Source organism: Leptonotus elevatus, chromosome 10, assembly GCF_054856555.1.
Source record: "Leptonotus elevatus isolate MCC_2025b chromosome 10, RoL_Lele_1.0, whole genome shotgun sequence".
Taxonomy (NCBI): domain Eukaryota; kingdom Metazoa; phylum Chordata; class Actinopteri; order Syngnathiformes; family Syngnathidae; genus Leptonotus; species Leptonotus elevatus.
Window position 1 is genome coordinate 3219030 of NC_141248.1, and position 19998 is coordinate 3239027.

The 19998-nt window shown below is 40.0% G+C and overlaps 2 protein-coding genes across 2 annotated transcripts; one reads left to right on the forward strand and one right to left on the reverse strand.

Moving 5' to 3' along the window:
• The first annotated feature begins 402 nt into the window (after positions 1 to 402).
• On the forward strand, positions 403 to 8626 carry tgif2 (TGFB-induced factor homeobox 2). The gene is made up of 4 exons (XM_086086295.1): positions 403 to 456; positions 672 to 737; positions 3293 to 3534; positions 5255 to 8626. Exons 2-4 carry the CDS (start codon positions 719 to 721, stop codon positions 6584 to 6586), a joined length of 1593 nt encoding a protein of 530 aa, XP_085942421.1. The 5' UTR covers positions 403 to 456; positions 672 to 718; the 3' UTR covers positions 6587 to 8626.
• A 349-nt stretch (positions 8627 to 8975) lies between these two features.
• On the reverse strand, positions 8976 to 16071 carry myl9b (myosin, light chain 9b, regulatory). Its single transcript, XM_086086296.1, has 4 exons — positions 15904 to 16071; positions 11128 to 11331; positions 10897 to 11058; positions 8976 to 10228 (listed from the first exon to the last, which is right to left on the reverse strand). The coding sequence occupies exons 2-4, from the start codon at positions 11309 to 11311 to the stop codon at positions 10053 to 10055; spliced, it is 522 nt and encodes a 173-aa protein (XP_085942422.1). The 5' UTR covers positions 11312 to 11331; positions 15904 to 16071; the 3' UTR covers positions 8976 to 10052.
• Positions 16072 to 19998: the final 3927 nt, after the last annotated feature.

Consider the following 19998-nt stretch of genomic DNA (forward strand, 5'->3'; position numbering starts at 1 on the left):
CATGTGTTTCATATATATATTGTCATCATCTTGAACCCAGCATTTATTGCATGTGCATTAACACATTTGTCTGCGCCAACATGTTGCATGAGTCTAGACGGCGATATAACAAGTACATTTGGCTCAGTGCTACGTCATGCCGCCAACAAACTGTGAATGTGTCATCTGCATAGCAAAAAAAAAGAAGAAGAAAAATAGATTTTTACGCGTAAACTGACTTTTTAAGGTTTAAATCTTCAATTTCAATCTCATGTGTTTTACATTTTGAATGGAATGGCCTTTCCGTCAGTTTGGATGACACAGAGCTTGGCTGTTGTCCAGACGAGCGCCGTGATTGGTTGACAATTGTCAAAGGGCAAAACGGAAGCTCCTGATTGGCCCACAGCCGTCGATAAGGCGGGACCATTCCAGTGGCGACTGTCAAGATTGGCAAAGAGCTGCGGTTGCTGCGTGCAGGTAAAGAACAAGCGACGCCAAAATAAAACATTTATCATCGGAAGCAAGCAAACAGTGGGATGGGAACTGGCCGTCCGCAGAAAGACCTTCGCGCGGAACAACCACAAAGGCAACGCGTTTAGTTTGTGGAAGACGGGAGGGGAGGAAAGAAGCGTGTGGGAAGAAAGTGCTGTTGTGTCAACCGTCGTTTGTCTCGCGGTCACGCTTCCCCACAGCAGCAAGTTGGACAGCTGCGTGCTTTCCAGCCAGCCATCAACAAAGAATGAAAGCATTCAAACGAAGTAAGTGTTGTTTTTGCAATCTCTACCTTTCCATCCTAAACACGAACTGTTTCTGTTTGGTGATCCACATGTGTCTTTGCTGTTGGTTTAGCAAGGAATGCGTGTTTTGTGCGCGTGAGTGTGTGCGTCGCCAGCCAATGCGGCGTGTTTATGTTTGATTGTGGAAGGGACAGCTAACCAGCTAGTTATCTCCCGAGACAGCCCACTAGCCCAAAGGCATCGTGTCCATCTGGCCGAGACGACACGCGGCTCCCGTCTGGCTCCTTTTGTGTCCAAAACTACCGAACGCTCAATTTTGACGGTTTCTTAAAACGCTCTCCATCAAACGTGGATGGCTTTGAAAAAAACGTGCTAGCAAGAAAACTTGTTGGTTTCGGCTAACGGGCTCGTGCAATGCTGAGATTTTTTTTTGTCGCTCTATTAAAAACACTCAGTGCCGAGTCTTAAACGTTACTTAGTGATTCTTCCGATAATTTTTTTTAACGCAAGAGCCAAGGACAGTATTAAGCTCTAAAGAGACTCTTTTACGCAACTAGTGCTCGAACAGATATGGAAGGAGCACGCGCTTGTAAACAAAACAAAAAAGTTCTCTTTTGACAATGAGGTGCCACCAATGGCAGACAATGTGGCTCGGGCTAACAGCTGGGAGACGCAAGGAGTCGACAGCAACAGGATAAGGAGGGGACATCGAGTTGGACTTTTAGGGGTTGGAAAAAAAATGCCAAAATGGACTACAGTTCATGCAAATTCTGACAAAGCAAGGCATTTTGGCTTTTCTTTTTCTTTTGGCAACTCTCCTTCTAGCGTTATTTTTGCCGTGAAGTGCTTTGATTGGTCAATCGCTGCGAGGAATTCTTGGCCTGCCGTATATCGGCAGTTTTACCGTGATTAGCCTGCCTCGCTTCAACCTTCTGTCTCTTTTCACAACGTTTTTAATTAGTTTTGTGACTGAAAATAGGCTGTTATTGGCATTGCTATACTACTATACTACATTTGATTTATTAGGGAATTGATTTATGACATTGAGATCAGAATTATGGCTTAATGAATTTCTTAAACACACTGGTATCAACGAGATGACCTACACGTTGTAATCAGGCAGTGACATGAACGTGTAAAATTGTGTTATTCATATAAGCTTGTAAATGTATATAAGCGATCATGATAATATAGCCACCAATTTACAGCAGGCCGGCGATTGACTAATCTGAGCTGTTTACAGTAAAGTAACACTAGCAGGATAGTTGTCGAATATGGCAATAAAAGCACTACGTTTGTGTGTTTTTGGCAGTTGATATTTTGTCGTGACTGGCAACTCTCCTGCTGGCGCTATTTTGCCGTGAATGGCTCTGATTGGTCAATCGTCGGACCAAGTCATGCACTGGGGTTGTTGCTGCCTTGCCTTACTCATTTTGATTTGCCATCAAATATAGACTGCTATCGGCATGACCAGCTTAATCATAACCATAACCCTCAGAGCAAATAAGATGTCAAGAAATTGTAGTGTAAAAAAAAAAAAGAAGTACAGCACGGTATTCGAACCCGAGACCCCGCACTTTCGGGGTGTACAGTACACCTCAGTCAATATGCCACGAACTAGTCTAGTACACATTTACTGACGCAGAATATGTACTTGTAGTTCTTGCATGATTCACGGCAAAATAGCGCTTAGTGGCGAGTTGCCAGTCACTGCAAAATATCTTCGTTTTTTTTTTATTTATTAAGTTGTCAGTGGACCCAAACAAAATTCACCAAGAAAATGTCATGCAATTCTGAGCATTTGCAGATTAAATCTTTATAGCGTTTCTTCCCTGTGTTGTATTTGTTTTTAGAATGTTTGGCAGGTTGGGTCACATCCTTGCATGTCCGGAATATGTCCCACATGCTATAGGTTTCACTCCAAACTAGTAGTAGTGAACTTTACTTGTCCAATGAGGGTTTTATTTGTTTTATAATGTTGCAAGACCAGTGAAATGCTCCTAATCCCGCGTAGGCTAGGTTAACTACCACAACACAATTAGAGAAGTGGGGGTTCTCCAAATTAGTTGTAGTTACTAGTTAAAATTTGTTTTCCAATGCAGGTCAAATAAATGTTTGCTGTGGGTTTAGCACACAAGTCATAGTAACAAATTTGTATTGTTTCCTCAGTACGAGGTGAAAACAGCCTACTTCTTCCTCCCATGGTCAATGGACTCTTGGGCCAGCAGCCACTGTGATGTTGATATGCACACAATCTCCTTTGTGAAGACAGGCGCTGCCCTGGGGGTCAGGTTTCACTCTGCCGCAGAGAGACAGACATTTAGTGCATTCTGTGGCCCACCCCATGGGATCAGGCATGTTCCATTTTGAAGAGGAGGTTCCCTCCGTTGGCTACCCAAAACTCTCAAAAACAAACGGAATGAGCTCACTTTCAATTAAGATGGATTGTACCAGATTGTTGAAAGCCAATTATTATCATTAGCATTAGTTGTGGCTTAATAGAGCATTTTCTTGTATTTGCATATAATGGATTCTGTCTACCTGAACACGGCTGACATCTTGTCACCTTTTCCCAGCTGTGGAAGAAGAGCGTCACATGGAGCAGGAGCAGTCGTCTGCGATGTCGGACAGCGATGACGGCGCCCCCCTCGACCTGTCAGGAAGGGGACTCTTTGGGAAGCGCCGTCGCCGTGGCAACCTGCCCAAAGAGGCGGTGCAGATTCTAAGGAGCTGGCTGTACGAGCACCGCTTCAACGCCTACCCCTCGGAACAGGAGAAACTCAGTTTGTCCAGCCAGACCAACCTCTCTGTGCTGCAGGTAGGAAGCCCCTTTCAAGTTATTCCACATCTTGCAGTATGTTTGTTGAATTAGCCTCTTTTCTGGGGGTGGTTCCGTCTCCTGCAGATAATTAAATGCTGACCATGTGAATAGGTTGAAGAAGGAAGTGTTTTTTTGTTGAGGACTGAAATCGCAAACTATGAAACGCACAGTTTAAAACACGGTGGTGAACAAGCCGGAGAGGTTTCTTTCATTTCCTCTCGTCTCATCACAAAGATGCGCATAAGCCGCAAGTGTTCCTCATGTTGTCGGTTCACTGGAATGTCTTGGCCAGCATCTCCTTGTGGCTCAATATTGAGCACAGACCTTCATCATTGCCATGTGTTTTAAGGAGGTTGTACCACAAAAAGGAGCGAAGGTCATGTCTATACGTGCAGATGCAAATTCATGTGCATGAGATGGGAATGTAAGTAATTTCCTTAAAAAACAAACAAACAATATTTTAAGTTTGTTCTGTCAGTTCTTTTGTTTAGTTGAAGAGAATAAGATGGATTTGTCACAGCAGATGTGTGTGGATGTTGATCCCATAGCTAGTCATGCTATTTTCACTCTTCTGACACAGCATTTTATTATTTTTATTTATTTACTTTTTTAATCATCTTAATTCTTCTGTTTGCTTTTTTACTGGCTATTGTTCCATTTCACATCACTTGGACGCCATACACAAAGATTTACTTTCGGAGTTGTTGAACAGGTGTATCATTCATGATTGTGGGATCCTAATTTTGTGAGCAAATCAGAGAGGGGAAAACACTCCGGATGTGGTGGATAGTCTTTTAGAGACATCCAATAAACAGATTAGAAAAAAAAAACATTGTCAATGCATGTGTCCCATTTTCTACTGCAAACTAATTTGAGCTTCAGTAAAAGGCTCTTCTTCAGGTTGCAGTCATTCCTTAAAGACCGCAAGTCTTCTTAGTTTACAAAACTGTTTGAAAATATGTAGATATGAGAGTGTGGTAGGGCTAGACATGGATCGATTACCGGTTTTAAAAACTCACGGTTATTTTGAATAACCACTATAACTGGCTGTCACTGGTAATGAGCTCTTCTTTTAATTTTTGAGGGGACGTCTAAGCACGGCTCAATATAATTGGCTGCTTTCAGAAATTGAGTAAACTTGCCGCCTTTTAGAAGTTAATTGCCGCCAATTAACAAGAGGAGATTCTGTAAACGCAGATATCTTTTTGCTCTGATGGTGCATTGTCCTTAAAAAAACAAAAACAAAAAAACTTGCCAATGGGTACAAGTTATCCCCGAGGACAACATGACTAGCACATGGGTCTGTTCTAAAAATAGCTAAACAGTGATGGGAGTCAGGGGACATTGTGACTTTTTAATAATTCTAATATTTTGTATTTAATACTCTAGGGACTTGTATCGGTCTGAAAAAAAGTGGTATAGAACATCCATATAATACACAGTAATTTATTGCTTGTTTAAAAAAATACATGAAAAAAATAATTTTGCATATTGCATCGCAATTTTGAGGGGAATAAATTGCATTTAATTATGTTCTCCAAATTCAGCCCTAGGTTGTGTTTCTTCACATTTCAATTTTCGACTGCATAATGATGGTGTGTCACGGTTTAATTACATGTTCAAGAGTAAGTGCAACTGGTTGTAATCATGTTTTTCCCACTGACAAACCCTTACTCTACAATGTAACCACTCGTATTGATGTCTACCCCTTTTTCAGATCTGCAACTGGTTCATTAATGCCCGCCGCCGCCTCCTGCCCGACCTGCTGCGAAAGGATGGAAAAGACCCCACCAAGTTCACCGTCTCGCGCAAGTTAAGCAGCAAGAGTGAGGGCCACTCGTCCCCTGGAGGTGGCGCCAGCTCCCCCGAAAGGCCCGTTTCCAGCAGCTCCACTCAACAGCGCCCGTCTGTCATCCGCTCGACGCCCACGTTGGACCTCTGCATCCTCGGCAACACCGCCACGGCCATCCTGACTGGAGCGGGCAATGCCGCGAAGGACGGGTCGGTTCAGGCGCTGATGAAGCTCGACACGCAAAGACTGCTAAAGGAGGCCGAGGAGCAAGGAGCCAACACAGCAGCAGCGAGCCCAACCGGTGGCCTCTTCAACACCCCTCCTCCAACTCCGCCTGAGCTCATCCCCACTCAGGATTTTAGTGATCTAAGGCTTCTGGTTGACGCCGCACTCCAGAGAGCAGCGGAGCAGGAGAACCAGGTCCAGGAAAGCCCCAATATTTTGAAAGAGACTGAGAAGGTGGAGTCGCCGTGCTCGAGTGACATGGGCCCCACGCCTCCTCCTGAAGACAGCCAGCAGGTCTTGGATCCATGCAGGGTCCAGAGTCTGATGGAAAAGGCTATGGCAGTGTCAGTGACAGCCAGAGCTCCTGATACTCCTCAGTCTTCCGCTCCATCTGCACCAGCTTCAGTCCTGGTCTCAGCCCCCAGGTTGCCCCCGCTGCCTATGACCAAAGTCATTTGGAGTCCATTGGAGAAGGACCCCAAGCAGTCACAACTTATGCCAACCATGTTAGCGCAGCCAAAGTCCGAGAAGAAGTGCCCCGATCCGGATCCAGTTCCAGCCTTGAATCTTCCTCCAGTGGCCCCAGCTCTGCTTTCTTCTACCTCCGTTACTGCCACAAGCCAAGCCTCACCAGCAGCCATCGCTCTCGTTCCAGCAGCCCCCACTCCAAGCGTCACCTCGTTCGCAGGCCCGCTTTACCTGCCCTTCCATAAATCGCACCTTTTCCCCTTCGCCGTTCCGTCGCCGGCGTCGCCTCCCCTTCATCCCACCCCGGTCGCCACTTCTGGCCAGGCTCCACCTCAACTCTTCAAAGCGTCCAGGTCAACGGTGGCGCCTGTCCCGGGCCTCTCCTCGCTCCTCACCACAGCCAGCGAGGGAGGTGGGGCCGGCTCACAGAGAAACTCGCCAGTGGTGCCCAGCGTGTGGAGCATGGTCCACGCCGAGGCCAGGCAGTCCAGCCCCCTTCAAGTCGTAAAGGCCCCCATCACCAGCACAGTGTGGGGCCCGCAACACACAGCCTGCACACAGTGAGTGGAGCGTGGGTGCTTACATTTTGTTGGGGTCGAAAGACAAACAAAACAAAACAAAAAAACTGAATGAATTTGACCACCACTCCTTACTGAGTTTATGCTTGGGCCTGCAAAATACAGGACTTTTATTTTGGATGTATGATTTTATTTTAAAGAGCTGCTAGTTCAAGCAACTTTATCTTCTTTCTTTTTTGAAGTGACAGTCAACCCAAAAATCTTCCTTACAATAATTTTCTATGCTACCCCACTAGACTTAACTGTATTCTGACTAATATGGTGTTTGTGGAATTATATATACAGCAGCAAAATCCACCCGTTTTTATCCATCTCGGGCGGCCATTTTGTGAAAATGACATCGCAGTTGCTCAGGGTAGCAACAAATCATGGCTCAGCTTCAGAACACCGGTGAGCAGGGATTGGTTGTTACCTGAGCAACTGTGATGTAATTTTCAGCCGACAAGTGCCAAAATGGCTACCCTCTGAAATTCATGAAAACAGGTGGATTTTGCTACTTAATTAATATTCAACAAAGGCAATTTTAAACTATTGGGAGTGCATAGAATACATTGTAAAGCAAATGTTTGTGTTGACTTTCTCTTTAAGTGCTCTAGAATCAAGCAGCTGTTGTTAAGCGACACTCTTAGCATTCCATTCAGTGCACATGAATAGTAGAGTGTGGTCAGCGAGGCCTTCAGTAGCAATCTTTCTCGAATGTATAAAAGCTGTTCAAACTCGTTACATTTTTTTTTTTTTTACTCGGTTACACTAACAACATAGTCCTCGTTTTTACTGTTCAAATGATCTTCATTGGTTTGTTTTCCTCATGGGGGTTACCTGGAGTAAATGGAGACCTTCTTCAGTAGTGCTGTATCATTTATGGCTTGTTCCACAGTTATTTTATAGCCAAAGGATTTTCTTGTGTGATGAGTTATTGTCCATTCAACAGTATTGTTGTTTGTTGAGGGGCTTTTGGAATGAAAGGACGCTCACGTTTAGGTATGTTACTGAAGTCTATGATGGTGTCAAGTGTGGCAGCTCGATGACATCATGCTGACACTCGGCACCTTTTTGTCTGAGGCAATTGACACATGTCTGATCTACATGTGAGATCTTACTATTTGGCCAAAGTTGAATGTCAACTGACTAATGTTTATGAAGTCCACCCCCCAGTCTTCATCCATCTGTGCTTTAGAAATGTCCAGTCATTCATGTAATCGTAGTTTCCATGAAACTGTCTTTAGAGTAACTGCAATATATTTGTGCGGCTGAATGTCGACATCATAGAGATACTGTAGCACAATTGTCAGGTTCCTGTTTACCGTTCAACCATGGCCAGTTTGTACCGTTACGTACGTTGGATGTGCAAAGAGATGGGTGACTTTTATTTTTTGTATTTTTGTTTTTTTATAATGCCTATCCAGTTCCTTCTAGCTGTTTGTTCACATTGAATCTCATTACTGTCAGTTCTTTGCAGGTTTTGTTCATGTTGTCAATGGATGTTTATGTATACCTCATTTTACACAGGTCACGCCATGATTAGGTCTTGCGTAGAGAACTAAGTATTAAAGTACTATTTTTTTTATTTTTACAATATGTGGCTTGTGGTTCCGGAGATGACTGGTTAAAATAATTACCGGTAGATGAAAAGGTTTTAGATAGCAAGTGTTTTGTATGTTTTAGATGCTTGACATTCCAGTTGGAAAAACATTTTTTCTATGTAAATATTTTCAAGGTCAAGGCGTTTTGAGTTTGGTATAATGACATATTTATCTCAAAAGATTGTCATTTGTTCACTGCCAAACCCATTCATAAAAGTCTTCATGATGTTACTGACCGTTAGCAGTATGACGGGCTTCTGTGCCTTAAACCTTTGAGTGAGGGATTGATGATGTCACACCTGTTTTCTTTCTTTCTTTTTATATATCCATGAGCTCAATAGTTTGTGCAATATATGCCTTAAACTTCAAGTGTGTTTTGTATAAACGTTTCAAAGAAATAAAAGCTCAGTTTTTCATAAAATCAATATGTTGTAGCATTTTATAGTATTGTCAATCTTTACTATGCTGTATTTTACAGCAAAGGTGTTCCTTTATTTTTAAAAGCCATGCTAAATGGATGCTCCAGCTAATAAATACTGAATACAACAGGAGTATGACTTTAAAGAATGTGATGCATATGCTCTCGTCAATCAAATAACTCCCACTCAGTTCCAAATAGAACATTATCAATGCAGGGAAATTTTATTTTCTACCTAACAAAAGATGCAAAATTAACTCGACTGACAACACTTAAAGGAGATTATAGATTACTTTCATTCATTATTTTACTTAGACGTTATGTTCCGTTTCAAAAAATACTTTGTAAAAGACAAGAAAAAAGAACTTCCAATATTCAAAGGGCATGGATAAACCTACTTTATTCACCTGAGTAATTTACACCCTGTGGGGGTTCACAACACACATGACTGATCCTGACCAAATACACGAAACCAGATGGTGAAATTAAAGTTTTGACCACAAACTTGATTCCACCCCATTAAGTTCACATACTACGCACCCAACATTTGATTGTCATACAAAGAATGGAAAGGAGTTTTTATCCGCTACTAAAATCATTCAAAAATAGGCAACTCATTTTTCCTATCATATGTGTCAAATATTGCATTTTTATCACAGTTCCTTAGCAGAGGTGACAAATCCAGGTCCAGAAAGTAAAATCCCTGCCACAGTTTGGCTTTAGCCCCTGATGCTAGCTAGCTAGCTCCCTAAAAGGTAAACAAGCACCATGGGAGCTAGCTAGCACCTGGGGGTAAAGCCAAACTGTGGCAAGGTTTTTACTTTCTGGACCTGGCTTTGCCACCTCTGTTCCTTTTAAGATCTTGCTTCAAATTCTCTCATAGACCCTATGGCCACAATAGGAGCGACCTACTTCTCAATTCATTTAAAGGCCACATAGTTAGAATGTAACTAATTCTGGAGGAAGCTTGCCATATTTCTTACAAGCATGCTTGCTAAAACGGTAGAAAGAGGTAAACATTTCTGGTATTTTGCATCTGATTGTCCAATCAGTATTCTGCTTGCAGGTGTTGTTAAAAGCATCTCAAAGTTATAAGTAGCTAAGATGCAACACTTCTTCATGATAACCTTCAAGGGAGACTTGGAACTACAGCCCCTTCCAAAAGTATTGGAACGACAAGGTCAATTCAAAACCCAATAGAGCATGCATTTTATCTCCTGAAGGGAGACCAACTAGAAACAAACAAGAACTGAGAGAGGCTGCAGTAAAGGCATTTCAAATGAATTAATCTTGCCATTTTAATACTTTTGGAGGAGTCTGTATTTAACAAACAAATTAATCCCCTACCTTAATTAATAAAATGACACATGTACTTCATAAAAGTAGAATGTGAAAATGTGAGCATTGACGTGTGTGCAGAGGCAAATGGGCGGTCGCGTCCCCGTTCTACTCTACTCGTCATCCTTGTCTTTGGCGCCGTGTTTGAGGATGCGAGTGAACTCAGCGTAGTTGAAGTTGCCCTTCTTGTCAATGGGCGCCTCGCGGAAGAGCTCGTCCACATCTTCGTCTGTGAAGCGGTCGCCCATTGTGGTCAAAAGCTCTCTCAGATGGTCCTCGTGGATGACACCTTGGAGGGAGGGAAAAGGGGAAATTGGACGACATATTAAAAGGGAAAGTCAAGGTAAAAAAAATTATTGACAATAATATGGTCTATGAAGCCTCACTTCTCAAAATTTGATATTCTGGTTAATATTGTGTTCATGGAATATGAGTTGAGCAGCAAAATCTAGCAGTTTTTATCAATGTCAGAAGGTGGCCATTTTGCCGAGTGAAAATGGCATCACAGTTGCTTAGGTCTGAGGTAACAACCAATCACGGCTCAGCTTCAGAAAACAGGTGAGCTGTGATTGGTCGTTGCCTGAGCCCTGAACAACTGTGATGTCATCTTCAGTTGACAGAAAGTGGCAAAATGGCCGCCCCCTGAGATGGATAAAAACGGCTGGATTTTGCTTCATAACTCATATTCCACAAATAGAATATTAATCAGAATGTCACGTTGGGGCTAGTAAAGTTACACATAATTGTCAAGAAATGTTTAAGGCTGACGACCCTTCTAAGTTCATCTATCCATCTACTTTCTATAACGCTCGTCCTTATTAGGGTCGGTGTGAAGATCTGATCACATTTTATGAACAATTCACACACAAAAAAACAGGTAGCCTACAGTCATTCTAAAAGGTTCACATATTTTTTTTGCGTCTATTTAGACGTAAGTGAACCAAATAATAGACTCACCAGATCCTTCCTCGTCAAAGCAGGCAAAGGCATTGCGGATGACGTCCTCTGGGTCGGTGCCGTTGAGTCTTTCTCCAAACATAGTGAGAAACATGGTGAAGTTGATGGGTCCAGGTGCTTCGCTCATCATGCCCTCCAGGTAGTCATCAGACGGATTTTTACCTGATGGCAAGAAAATGTTGTCAACCAGGAAGAATAGAATGTTCATGATAAATGTTGATGATGATGTACCCAAAGACGCCAGCATGTCATGAAGATCCTCCTTGTCGATGAAGCCGTCCCTGTTTTGGTCAATCATGTTGAAGGCTTCTTTGAACTCTTGAATCTGAGACTGGTCAAACATGGCGAACACGTTGGAGGTGGCCCTCTGGGGGCGCTTCTTCGTCGTCTTCCCCTTGGCGCGCTTGCTCGACATGGCGGCAGCTGAGTTTGGGCCTGTGCACAAAATGGTTTCAAGGTGAAATATTTCATCACTCTTAACCATCTCAGGTTTCATATTCTTCCTTTGAGAAATAGAATAAAAAAAGTCTTCTTTTTTTTTGCATAAATGACTTGGGTTGAATAATGTATGAAAACCTTGATGGATTCTCACCAAAATTATGTGGACATACGTAGGCATGTGCTAATCAGTCTGAATTTATTAGAATGAAACTCGCAATATTTTTCATTCTATTCACGCCGTTAGGTTAGCTGTACACTGTGTACAGTTCCCTCATAGACAAAAAGCATTACAATACGTCACTAAAGGTAAAAAAGAAAAGAAAAGGTGACCGTGTGACAATCGTGTCTGAAAATATTCGAACGAAACTCGCAATATTTTTGATTATATTAACGTCATAAGCGTATGCATATCAATGAGAGAACTTATATAACAGGGCATCAAACATACGGCTCGTGGGCTAAGACCGGCCCATCAGGGGGTCCAATTTGGCCCATAAGGACAGAAAATAAACAGCAAGTTTTCCACTGAAATTAACTCGTTATTAATTTTGTCCACTGGAGGGCACACTGATGAGCACTTAAATGACATTCTGAAATTTGGCCATTACTCTGGATTTAATGTAAACATTTTGCACTAATTAAAAAAATAATAATAATAATAATAATTAGTATTTATTTGTTATTATTATAAATGACAACATTTTGAGACTATACTGTACTTTTAATTAAAGCGGAAATATTTTTGACTTGTGTTACTTAAAGCTTATTATTCCACAGACATCCTGGTTCAAGTCCAACCCACTTGAGGTCAATTTTAGGTGAACGTGGCCCCTGAATTAAATTGAGATTGACACCCCTGGTATATATATCCTTCAATAATTTGTTTGCATTGACAGTGTGATGATAAAATTAGTATTGGCACTTTGAAAGATTCTCTTTTGCTGAAGTATGTTTTTGTTTTGTTTTAAAAAACAAAGAGGCGAAGGCAGGCATTATAAACAACATATTTTCGCTTGTATTGTTGTACTTGTACAGGGTGACACCAATAAACAAGAACTTTTTAACAATCCAATAAAACCAATTAAGATGGAAGAAAAATATTGTATGCATAGTAAATGAAACCTTAAAACATGATATTTAAGAAAAAATGATGGAATTTTCATTTTTAAAATTGGCATCCTGTGGATGTTTTCATGGAATCTGCTGTTGAGATTCCTCATTGACCGCTGCAACATCTCAGCTGGGATTCCATCATTGTTTTTTGAATGGCATATTTTAAGGTTTCAATTACCATGAATAAAATATTTTTCTTCCACCACTCTTGGTTTATATTGGATTGGTAAAAATATATATATATTTTTTTCAACTTGTACATCCTAAAATCAATGAATGACTAAAGCTAATCAAATAAAAGCCATCAATCTATATGGGGATCATACTTGCCGTAGTGCATGAACATTATGAGTTCTCATCATTCTAGTGTCTTCTTACAGTCTCTCTCCAGTGATGGGTGTGAAAATGGCACATCTCCACACCAGCTAACTTGACATGCACCCACAAACAGACCTGTCAATCATATTGGGCTCTGACGTGCGCGTCGTGGGATGTGATTCGTGATTGTTGTTGATACCAAGAGAGCTCGGTGAGGTTTATGCAGAATGGAGCGGGTCCATTTTAATCGATGAGTCACACTGGGGTGACATCACATTCTTTGTATTCTATTTCAACCAGTTGCAAATTGAGAAGATGGTTGCCCCCACTGCCCCATTATGTCCCTAAAGGGCTGTTGGTCTATTCTTTCTCTAAATTGTTATATCAATCCTCTTTAAACACCAAATAATATGACATATGTAAGTATAACTTACATTTGGGTTTAAGATTCAATTTGTTGTACACGGCTGTATTTTCACGTATACAGTTCTGGGTTCACGGTCCTGCTATGTTGCAGTTTTGTTTTTGTACAATTTGCAGCTCTATTTTGGTTCCACCTTCCATTTATTGTTTGTAATTCTACTGTCAACCACTTGATGGTGACAAACTATTTAATTTGACAAATTCGAAAGAAGAAGAAAGAAAACAGGTAGTTGAGGATTATTGAATTGAATGTCAAATCCTCCTTAATCCTGTTTTATGGCTAGAGGCTTTAGGTTCATTTCATAATGTACACCAGTTTGCTGGGAGGGATAGACAGGATTTGTTTACTCACATATATATGTTATCCATTCCTCTTGCTCTCTCTTAATATGTGTTTAACTGTGTTTGAATTATTATTATTATTATTATTATTATTATTATTATTAGCGGTGTGAATTGCCTAGTAGCTGGCAATTCAATTCGTATTACAATTCATAGGTCACGATTCGATACCGATTAATCCCGATACGAATCTATAAATTGATTATTGCGATTTTTTTAAAACTCAAATTTAGAAAATACTAATCAGTAAACTTGTACATGTAGACTGTAAGATTTGCATGAAAATTTATTTATTTATCTGAAAATTCAGGCTTATAACTGAGCCACTGCATTTAACAATCAGGTTGCAGTCTGTTTCATGTTTGAACAGCACTGAAATAAAATATTAAAGCTTAATGTTCCATTAATATAACATTCTTCCATGCTTAATGTGTGAATCCTAACCCTAAGTAAGACGTTTTGTTGAATATTCCCATAAAAAATTGATGTTTAAAAATCAATTCGGCCGCATATCGAATCGATTCGAGAATTACACGCTCTAATATTGCGATATATTGCCGAATCAATTTTATCTAACACCCCTAATTATTATTATTATTATTATTATTATTATTATTATTATTATTATTATTATCATCATGTGTGTTTAAATATCTTACCCCAAAAAAGCATGTCACCATTTACAACTGTACAGTTATACTTCCTAATTGTCTTGTCATTAACTCATAATAAAAATGCTAATTTTTTAATAGAATATCATCAGAATGACTATATCATGTAAATGAATAAGCTCATTACTGGCATCAAAGCACATTCCAAGAAGGTTAAGTCACTACTTGCCTACAATTTTGGTCCAAGCCAGGCCCTTCCTGTTATGCCCTCGCTTTCCTGCACTCTGCCATTATTTCAGTCAGCAAACACTTTAAGATATATTTTTTATAGCTACCTTTCATTTTAAAAATCATCTGAACTTTCATTCAAACAATGAAGTGTAAATTAGTATTTCTACTGTCATTTTTCTAACAGATTAAAAACAATCTTGACAACATTTAGTTTAGAACATTGTTTTTATTTTCGTTTTGTGTAACTAATGCAATATGTTGGTGTGCAACCAGTTACAATTACTTCAACCAGTTCCTTGCAACTTATTTGTGTCACTTCCTGTTGAAATGGAACCCAATTGGATGTTACACAATTTAGAAATCAGAATGTCATCCTTACTATCGTTATCTAATGTCTTCTGACAGTTAATTTATTCATTTATAAACTGTTACCAAACTATGTAATAATCAATTTATAAACCATTAATAAACGTGTCATAAGGGTGCTGTTACTGTAAAGTATAAAGTTAAGAAAAAAAGAAACAAGTGACCTTTGCAGACATAGAATATGTTGGTTTGTTTTGTTTTTCATAAAAATACGTTTTGTCTTACTCCCAACATCTCACTCCAAGAATAAACTGGAAATGAACCAGTATCTAAATTCCAAGTTATCCCCTAAGTAACCATGAAATTCCACAATCAGATAACGCTGTCTCTCATCCACATCACCAGGCAGTGTGTGTGTTGAAAGTTGAAGTCAAACCAATGTAAACAGTCTAATTTGAGGCCCTCTATTGTGTTATCCGTTTGGCTATAGCTAAACAGTAGAGGACTGTTTCCAGGACAGAGTATGATCAATGAGTACAGTTCATTGAGTGCGGGAATCAACAAACAGAATCACAACTTTTTTTGGACCTCGGCAGCTGAGCTTGGCTTGTTGGGTTTATCATTGCATTTGGACCAGACCATTGTCAACTAATTGCACTTTTTTGAGAACATACATTCTTAATAAAAAGGTGCCGGTAAAAATAGAATGATGAGAAATAATTCCTATTTCCTAAGAATTGTTACTCTTCATGTACAAAAAGTATATTTGACTTCCACAGTACTTCCTTTCCATACTGTACCGTGCGACATCGGATGCTCATTGAAGTTTTTACGGGTCCCAATTTTGGGTGCTGACCCACCAGTTGAGAATGGCTGCTCTTGACCTTTTTCTTTTTAATCCTAGCTCAACTCCTCTGACACAAAAACACACCCACACAGTCACTCACACAAGGCAGATGTGACTAAACAGCCTTCCTGTCATCCCTTACCACTCACCCAACCATGAGTTCAAAGGTCAGGAGTTCCAAAAACACAGAATGTGGAGCGTCAGTGAGGGAGCAAAAAAGATCTAAATGGGTCAGAGGAATTCCACTGTGTAATGGAGCAAGAACACATCCAGTACAGTGCACTCCACAGTCCACTCCATCCAGCATCGCGGCACATTTAAACACATTCACAGCACTCTCAACACCGCATGTAGGAAAACAGCTTTCGTTCTCACCTTGGCTTCAGGTCGAACTATGCGGGAGTCCCTCAAACACCCTTTGTCCTCTGCTCCAGACACAGCAATGTGGGAAGGGAAGCAGGCAGTCCCACGGAAAAGTTTGTTTAAAGAATCAGACCCTCCCCTTCCCGTCCCGGCCAATGGTGTGGTCGGCCCGGCCTGTACAAAGACATCCCAGGGCCAGGCCGTTTCTCCATACAAGGCGAAAGAATGCACAGGCTTGCAGCTTGCTACTGCCACACAGACACAAGCGAAGATGTTTGTAGGGGGAGTACAGGCAGAAATGACAGGAACTACGATAAGGCTGCCTTATTTAGAGAAAAGGGACTCAATATTTAGGAGGGGGAGGTGCAGTATGGGGCAGTGTTGTGAGCATCAGTGTTTGAGTTATAAGAACAGCAGTTCCCTTAAATAGGAACTTTGCTTCGCCACCACTGTGACATAAACATGCAGGGAACCACTTGATTTATGCCATCATCATACACTTCCCTTCATGGTTAAGATGTGCAGCGAGAGAGACCCCTATTGTGTATTGAGCAAACTTTCAGTATAGCACTACCAAAAAGTTATAGTAATAATGATCCAACAACATTGCGGAGAAAAAAAAAGTTGGTTGAGCTCAAAATTTTGAGGCAACAAAATACGGCAAAATTCTAAATTGTCTAATTCAACAAAAATATTAACACATTGTTTTTGAGCAAACAACTTGCATTCTTGTTATTGTTTTACAATCATAAATGTCAATAATTTATATCTTGAAGTTGTTCCGACTTAAATGACTGTTTCAGCCCAAAAAATACAAGTTGTATTTTTTTAAGTGTACTACTACTACGACGATGACGACGACGACTACTACTACTACTACTACTACTACTACTACTACTACTACTAATAACAACAACAGCAACAACAACACTAATAATACTTTTGAATAAACATTGAATACCTAGAAAACATGACAATAGTTACTTTGGGCTGCACAACAATACTCCGATATTTTTTTTATATGCAGTATGCAGTTTTGTGGGTTATCTGGTTCTCTGAGTCGTGTTCAACACAAAAATATACCACCAGTGTGTTCAATGACCACCATGAGGGAGTGTAATTAATTAAATGTAAAACTTAGTTTTATTTATAACATCATTTTATACACAATCTAATTTTGTGTGGGTTTTTATGATGCAGTGTTTACTGAGTACCTTTACTTTCCTTGTCTTTAAAAAAGTTGAAGTGCCGTCCTATAAAACGTCAATATAAAGAGCAGTTGTTCTACAGATGCAGTAACGCCCTCTGTTGGATGAAACCACTTGATATTTAGAAAATACTACAGCATACTAGCTACAGTCATCAGTACACTGATTTGAAAACTTTCTAAACCAAGTACCACCTAAAAAAAACACACACACACAAAAAAATACAAAAAACAGAAGTGCCACCATCATGACCATGATTTAAATAGTGTCGCTTACAAGACCAAGTGTTCATAAACAACTATCTAGTGTTAGGAGCAGGTGTTTTTAACATTACCAACGCAACATTATGCACAGTTTGAACATCAACATTCTGAAAAATAAAATTGTACTTTGGTATTGATTATTTGAATTTCATCCATCCATCCACTTTCTTAAACGCTTGTCCTCACAAGGGTCGCGGGGGCGCTGGAGCCTATCCCAGCTGGCTTCAGGTAGTTGTAGGCAGGGTACACCCTGAATTGGTTGCCAGCCAATCGCAGGGCACACAGAGACAAACAACCATCCACACTCACAACACACCTATGGACAATTTGGAGTGTTCAATTAGCCTGCCATGCATGTATTTGGAATGTGGGAGGAAACCGGAGCACCCGGAGAAAACCCATGCAAACTCCACCCAGGAAGGCCGAAGCCCGGACTCACTCTCACGTCCTCTGCACTGAGAGGCGGACGTGCTAACCAGTCAGCCACCGTGCCGCCCTTATTTGAATTCAAATGAGCCATTTTCTACATTTCAAATGTTCCTTGTTCCTAATTGAATTTGATTCATGTTTACATTTACGACATCCCTACTATCGATCTTATTAATAATAAAAAAAGCAAGAACAAAAAAGACTCCACTCTGTGTTAACGTCACATTGACATATTTCAGTACAAAGACTGATCACTTCACTTCACAAAGAGCTGAGTACACACATTGACTTCCATTGACACATAGCTTCCAGGTCATGTGATCTATTGACCCCAAATCAGTGCTGCACCGTAGTGGCATGTCTGCTGGATGACGCACACCTCTTATTTTTTCATTTTAGATCACCGCTTATTTTTTATATTTTTTCCCTGCAAAAATTAGCATTTTTGCTCAATACCTTCCAGGTCATGTGACCTATTGACCCCAAATTAGTGCTGCATCGTAGTGGCATGTCTGCTGGATGATGCACACCTCAATTTTTTTATTTTTAGGTCCCCACTTATTTTTAATGAAAAAAAATTTCAGCAAATATTACCATTTTTGCTCAATAGCTTTAAGGTCATGTGACCTATTGATTCCAAATTAGAACTGGCTCATAGTAGTCTGGTAAAGTTAGCAAGATATTCGCAAATTCGAAGTTATGGGCTCCATAACATAATAACTAAGCATCATTAAAATGCAAACAATGTTTCTGTCTAACCACAATAATATAGGCAATGACCTACAAGTTGATATGAGTTAATTTTGAATGCACCTACTTGTCATCGGAATGAGGAATATGACATTGTTTCTTATGAAGAGATGACGCGGAGAGTGCGCAGGCCCGCAGGGGCCGTCAACAAATTAAGGTTCTTCTTCTTCTGCTTGAGCTTCTGCTTCTTTCTATTAATGACGGATAGCAAGCAACATACATGTGCATACCGCCATCTACTGTGCAAGAGTGTGTAGCACTTATGTCTCCACCTATAGTCCGAAAACACAGTTTGGTCGCCCTCAAAAATTTAAAAACTGCTTCCCTCACACTCCTGATAACTGTAGGGTTAAAAATCTAAATAAGAATGTACTGATAAATAATATTGATTTGTTAAATCCGAATACAATAACAACAGCACAATAACAATTGATACAGCTACACTATTAGATAACATATTAATGATATAAGTGATCATCTTTCGATGTTTGCAATCTTCCAAGGCTATTTTGATACAAATAAATAAATAAAACCAACATTAACTTACACATCAGAAACAAGACTAAGAACACAACACTCCATGGCTGCCTTTAAGTTGGATTTAGAAAAACATAATTGTTCTGAGGTCTTTTCAAATGATGATCCCAATAACGCATACAGTGCATTTTAGTCATTATTTCTCTATACAATAAACATTGTCCATTAATAAAAGTCACAAGAAAGTATAAAGGTCTAAATAAGGCATGGATGACGAAGGGGATAGAGAATGCATGTAAAACAAAAAACATTTTATACAAAATATTTATTAAATTGAGAACTATGGAAGCTGAAATAAAGTACACGACCTACAAAAATAAACTATTGAATATTATACAAACAAGTAAGAAAGATTATTACCATGCACTACTAAAGCAGAATAAAAGCAACACACAGGAAATATGGAAAATACTAAATCATGTGATTGAAAATAGCTAAAAATAATAATACAAAAAAATAGATTACCTCGAATATTTTATAAAAGATAAAAATATTGTTATTATCACACCACGCATAGATATGCTGGCATTTCCGGACAGTTATTTTTTTGAGCGGTACCGTTTCACATCCCAGTCCATCATCTACATACACAGCTTAATCCGTCCTTACCCACCCAGCACCAGACGTCTTTTGGACGTTTAATTTTGGGCTAAATCGGGTCCGTCCTTCTTAGACTTGATTTAGACCAAAACTAGACATTGAAAACTGGGTCATGTTATAGCCCATCGGATGTGGTCCAAATTTAGTCCAAAAATGGACGTTGAAATATGGGTCGTGTTATAACCCGTCCAATATGGTCCAAATTGAGCCCAAAAATAGTCGTTTAAAATGTGGTTAGCCCAAAAAAATAAGTTGCTTGTCCAATGAGGTTCAAATTTAATTCAAAAATTGTTGAAGATATTGCTGATTTAAAGAAGAGG

Coding starts and splice junctions, on each gene's coding strand:
- tgif2 (XM_086086295.1), top strand. Junction 3,535..5,254: donor CCAACCTCTCTGTGCTGCAG/GTAGGAAGCCCC, acceptor CCCCTTTTTCAG/ATCTGCAACTGGTTCATTAA.
- myl9b (XM_086086296.1), bottom strand. CDS start 11,311: ATGTCGAGCAAGCGCGCCAAGGGGAAGACGACGAAGAAGCGCCCCCAG. Junction 11,059..11,127: donor TGACATGCTGGCGTCTTTGG/GTACATCATCAT, acceptor TCTTGCCATCAG/GTAAAAATCCGTCTGATGAC. Junction 10,229..10,896: donor CTTTGACGAGGAAGGATCTG/GTGAGTCTATTA, acceptor CCTCCCTCCAAG/GTGTCATCCACGAGGACCAT.